Source organism: Parasteatoda tepidariorum, chromosome 10, assembly GCF_043381705.1.
Source record: "Parasteatoda tepidariorum isolate YZ-2023 chromosome 10, CAS_Ptep_4.0, whole genome shotgun sequence".
NCBI classification, from domain to species: Eukaryota; Metazoa; Arthropoda; class Arachnida; order Araneae; family Theridiidae; genus Parasteatoda; species Parasteatoda tepidariorum.
Window position 1 is genome coordinate 50,969,810 of NC_092213.1, and position 6,076 is coordinate 50,975,885.

The window sequence follows — 6,076 nt, forward strand, 5'->3', positions numbered from 1 at the left end:
CACATTTAACAGTTGTTTAATAAGTATCAAATATTGAATTATAATTTATACCTAATTCCTGAACTTCTTTGTATTATGGTATAAGTTACTTATTTTCTATGTATTATATTAAACTACAGTCGGACCTCTATTTAACGAACTTCCATTTTGCGAATTTTTACAAGGAACCAAGAACATTTTGGAAATTTCTTCATAAAATAACTTCCAAATAGCGAAGTGAATTTTCTATTGAACGAATTTTTCTTTGAGATCTGCTTTCCCCATTTCCCAAAATATTTCAAACTTGTTAACACATTTTATGGGGGAAATCATCTCGCATTTTCGAAGTCACTTCACTTTTAGAGAAAGCAGTAAAATCCCTTTCCCATCTTGTTTGCATTACAAACAAAATGAACGGGTCTTATCAGTAACCATTAAACTTAAGAACACATGTTGTAATGTATGTTTGAAATTACTTTGCAATTATAATTTTATACAGCAAATAAATGCAGCTATAATTTTATACATAAATTTAGTTGAAAATGTTATAGCATGGTTGTGTAGCACTGGATAATGTTTTGCTCTATTCTTGCTTTCCAAGCAGATTTCTTTTATGGCTAAGATTTATAAAATAAATAGTAGATTGATTGATTGAATCTAGGGTTTAGTGGCACAAGATTGGAATGAGGATAGGCTGCGCCAAATAGTACGGTAAAATAAATAAATAGTAGATACTAGTTTACAAGATAAAGGTGTATTGATTACTATTTAAATTATGTCTACTGTTTATGAATTTAAAACCTGTTTTGTGTCGTTTAAGTATTTCAAAAGGTGATTTTCTATTTAACGAATTTTCCATATAATGAACTTATTATCGGGATTTAGCGACTTCCTTAAATAGAGGTCGGACTGTATATACACTGTTACACATTCATTTTTAATGTAAGAATGTCTCCCCCCTCCTCAAAAAAAAAAAAAAATAGTTCTACAGGTTTAGTTATAATTTTTTTAAATAGTTCTGTAGCTGAAATATTATATTTTAAGTAAGTTGTTTACTCGTGTAAATCAAAGATGCTTATAATATTCTAAGAACTATAATAAAGACAAATGGTGTATGCTTTAAAATTTATTGAAAACTAAAAATACCCAGATTTTGTGTACTCGTCCTGAATATTTGTATTATTGAATATAGTATTTAATATTTATAAATTCACCATCTAATGGGACTGAGTTTTTACCCAACTACCTTTACAGGCATTATACATTCTGCATTAATACTAAATAGGATTATTTTAATTAAAAGCAATTTAGAATGTATTCTATTCTACTTTTAGGGGATATAATTACTATATCTACATACACTGTCTTATATTAAGCTTACATGGTATTTTATCAGAAATATGTATACCTCTCAACTCATTTTATCCGGCATTACAAATCTTCCCACAATTTTTCCCTTCCTAGAACATAGTAAAATGTTTTAGCAATAAAGCAAAAATATTTTCACACATTAGATAAGTCTAATAACATTTTTCAAAAACTGCTACTGTAACAGCGATCATATAACTAGTAAACAGTGAAACATACATGTTTTAATATACATCTGAAAATCAAACATGATCTAGGTATGAAAACTCTTTCAAATTGAAAATTTTATGCACTTTGTTACTAAAAGATAATCTGCATAATGTGGGAGGAAAGAAAATAACTAGAGAAATGGTACATTACAAGTTTATTTTTCAATCAAAATTTACATGAAGGAATATGGTTCTATTTCTTATTTTGTAAAACATTGCAGTTTGACATAACACTATAAATTCTATGCTTTACTGTCCAAGTTAATAGGATCAATCTTTGGTTCTAGAAATAAGGAAAAATACAAAACTAAAGTCAGGTATAAGATAAAAAAAATAAATAAATAAATAATTTAAAACAATCGATAAGTATTTGAAAAAAAGAAAACCATTCTTTGAGCAGCTTACAGATTATTATAAATATTAAGTTTAAATACTGCTTCGTTGATTAAAAGACAACAAAGTTTTTTTTAAATTTTTTTTAAAAATAGAATTAAATTACAATACAAATCCAAAATTTATTTAAATTCATCAGATTAAGGGTGCAAAACTTAAAAGCCAGCATGTCATGAAATAAAAAGTAGTATAATGTACAGTCACTTAACTTTAACTTAAAAGAAACTTTGGAAAGACAGTTTTTCTAAGGTAAATTATGTAAAGATAATTGTAATAAATTACTAATACAACCAAATAAATAATGTATGGAATAAGAACATATAAAATCGTTAGAGCAAGAGATGAGGTCATCTAAATTGATAGGAATGGCAGATTTTAACAATGTGATGGTCAACTGATGTTTTGAAAAAAGTATCATTTGATCAAAACTACCATTTGACCTATGTGTTTTGAAAAACAATCCTATCCTTAAAATTATTCAAATTTTTAGGCTAACAAAAATAAATGTTAAATTGAAATATAACACATTAACTATAATCTTCTTAAGTATGATTCCCCCCCCCCCCANGAGCCAGAAAAGATATTCTTATTAAAAAATCAGATTTTCAGACCCTGCTTAAGACTATTAAAAAATAAACTTTGGATATTTTAGCACAAAACTTCGAAAATATTTAATTCATAAATCCTAATAAGAACTGGCAGTGAAAAAGGCCATATTGCCAACAACTGACTCAAATCTTAATCCCCGTGGCAGAATTTTTTCGAACTATCTGCGACAAAACTCACTAGCACTAATATCTTTTTGCAAGATACTTTCAATAATAACAAACATATATTTTACTAATTTAAAATAATTTTGCGCTGTGTTTACAAAAAAAAGAAGAAAAACGATATATATATATATATATACAGTACAGAACCCGTTATCCGGAAATCAGAAAACCAGAAAAGCNTTTTCATTCGAATATTATGGGTGATATTCTCGCAAATTTCTTTTTTCCCATTTATCATCACAGTAAAAAAATAATTAAATATCATGAAATCCAGAGTAGTAATTGCTGAAAAAAAGATTGATGACGAAACCACACAAATCGGACTCCTCAAATGCGTGTTTCGTTTCGAGATTACGTTGTTGTCATTAATATTTCATAAAAAATATCGGATTTAAAAACTATGGAGAAATCAATAGCAATAACTGCATAAAATTCTATAGAATCATTTCTTTAAAAAAAGTATACTCAAATGCACGATTTGAATTTTCCATATTGTTTGAAATATATTGGGATATTTAAAATTCACATGAAAATCAATATCAATAACTGCCGAAAATACAATCAGAACATTACATCGATTAAAGATGCTATCGGCGTAAATTGAGCGTGAAGAAAAGTGATTATCATCTGAAAGCATGATTCAAATATTACTTGTAAACTTCTGAAGAAAAGTAATTATCTTCACTTTTCAAGAGAAAAATCATTCTGGAAGAACTCTAACGTTCTACGACAATGTCGCTGTGATTCTGCCACGGGGATCTTTATTAATTTGTAGATCTAATGCTGACTTAGACTATATTTTATACATCTTGAAAAGTGCACAATTCGAGAATGTTTACTGGAGTGGTTATTTTTTAATATCTTCAAAAATATAGAAAAATCAGAATACCATAGATCAGAAGAAGAATTTTATGTCTATACAATATACCTTGATTGTCTAATTGATTCAGGTAATCATTATAAGTAATGCCACATGAAAGTTTTCATTATGAATATTTAATAATAGTATATGCGACTACAAGCAGTGACTACTATAAATGCGACTTCAAAAGAGGATTGAGAAAATAGTAATTTATTAAAATGGCCTCTTGTTTTTGCTGACAATACAGCTGGAATGGTAGTAGATATTCAAAAGCATATCATTTATTATACTATTCAAACATAGAAATATTTTTTAACGTAAAATTATAAAGAAACATTAACTTTTTTAGCAGTAACTTAATACTACTTTATATCTATCTATCTATATATATATAAATAGCTACTTGCAAGAACAAATTAAAATTTTACATGATTGAATAAGGTAAAAATGTATATTAAGACACCAAAATTATTAATTTACTTTTTTACAAAATTATTAATTTGCAAAATTATTAATTTGCATTTTTAAACTTCTCTTTGACTGATTAGCTCAGCATGTGTTTAGATGTAAATACTAAATAATTACCTGGAAAATTGAAAGTGGGAAATTTAGTGTAGTCAGCTTTATCAGCACCAAACTGTCTCTTTAAGTTATTCAAAGTCTCATCATATTGTTTCTGTTTTTCTGGAGTAATATCTACCAGTTTACCTCCACTATAAAATGAAAAAATAATCAACACAGAGTTTGATGAAACATTTATTTTTATCCATTATTGCCTATATGTATAGAAAATAAGATTGATTTTAAATGACCAATACAGTTTACGCTCAAAATTGCGTTGTTCGGAAAGTAATTTAGTTTTTTTCTCAACAAGACTTTAGTGTATTTTTCTCAGTCAACTTCACACTAAAGCCATATATAATCATTATATATTTTGACAGCTGATATAGAAAGACTTGCTTGCGAAAAAGTTTGATTGATTTTACACAGTTTTTGGTTGGTGTTTTTTAACTACGGTAAGTCAAAAGCTGAATTTTTGGGAAAAATATCTGATGTGTATAAAGAAGCATTGACAGAACGCCAGTGTCAAAACTTGTTTATAAAATTTCGATCCGACAATGTAGATGTTGAAGTTGCGCTCCATGCTAGCAAGGTCAGCTGAAGTCGGTGAAGACACAATTAAGGCATTAATTGACGCAAACTGGTATGCCTTCAACAATGCTTCGGTCTACAAAATTTGTTAGACGGTTAAACCTTTATTTCAAATGTGGAGGTAAAAAATTACATGGATCACTTTTTCGTCAGCAAAGAACAAAAATTTTATGAATGTGGGAAAAAAAACATTCTTTTGAAGAAATCAAAACTGTTATTATAGCCTTTTTTATATGAAAAACATAAAATTTCAACACAGAAAAGATTTAAAAAATATTTAATTAGAAGCAACTAGAAAAAATTAAATATAATTGTAAAATAAATTATTGATGAATACTTTCTTTTAATGAAAAAGTTTTTTCAGTTTCAAAAATTCAAATCATACCTTTCTAATTTAAAAAAAAAAAAAACAGTTTCATATATAACATTATGAATAGAATTATGCATATATGAACCTGTATAGACAACATTAGTATATTATTTTATAACCTATATTTTGCTTCGTTAAAAAGAAATGTTGGTTCAACTATTGGTTAACTGCAACAGCAAATAAGCTAAAAAGACATTCATAAAAATTTATATATTTGGTAGACTATAACTTGTATATTATTTTACTTATTAAAAATAAATATTCCAAATCTATTCCTTCTCTAATAATGACCTAGATTTCATTATAAAATAATTAAATGCTAGAATAAATTTCTTTTTGTACAGATTTTTATAAGAAACTAGTTTTAAAATGTTTGACAAATTTTAAAATGCTTGACAATCTCATAATAAGTTAATACATAATATGTGAATCATAGAAAATAATTTAACATTGTTATAAGTAGATTTTTTTTTATCTTAAGTATGTCAACATAACAATCTGTTATTTTTAATGATACCTTTTTAAATGAACGTGATTAGTAAATTACAGGGTTGACAGGTTTTTGACATGTGACAGTTTTTGACGGTTTAAACCGTCACTACAAAAACCTCACTGTCAAAAACCTATATTCATTGTGAAATTTAATTAATACATAAAATTTATATATTTTTTTTTATAAAGGTTAGTGTTTCTAAATATAATATAATTAGAAACACTATTCCAGTATTCAGTGTATTCTAGAAAAAATAAATTTAAAATTTTGAAGAAACACTTATATTTTGAATAATAACCCAAATCTTGTACTTTTGAGAACTCACATCTCTTCAAGATATACATTATTTGTATTCTTAATACAAGTGGAGGAAAAAAAATTAAGAGTTAAAAATTGCTTTAAAATGATAAGTGTAATAATTATAAATAAATATAATAAACAATATGAATTATATTTATCATTATTATTACACTTATC

The 6,076-nt window shown here is 26.4% G+C and overlaps 1 protein-coding gene across 1 annotated transcript in view; it reads right to left on the reverse strand.

Annotated features, from left to right (window-relative positions):
• Nucleotides 1-1,696: 1,696 nt before the first annotated feature.
• LOC107445470 (ATP synthase-coupling factor 6, mitochondrial) overlaps nt 1,697-6,076 on the reverse strand; it is a 6,937-nt gene continuing 2,557 nt past the window's right edge. Inside the window, exons 3-4 of the mRNA XM_016059861.3 lie at nt 4,170-4,297; nt 1,697-1,839 (exon numbers count right to left, since the gene is read on the reverse strand). Of these exons, the coding sequence (XP_015915347.1) occupies nt 1,799-1,839; nt 4,170-4,297 (169 nt within the window). The 3' untranslated portion in view covers nt 1,697-1,798. The remainder of the gene's footprint in view (nt 1,840-4,169; nt 4,298-6,076) is intronic.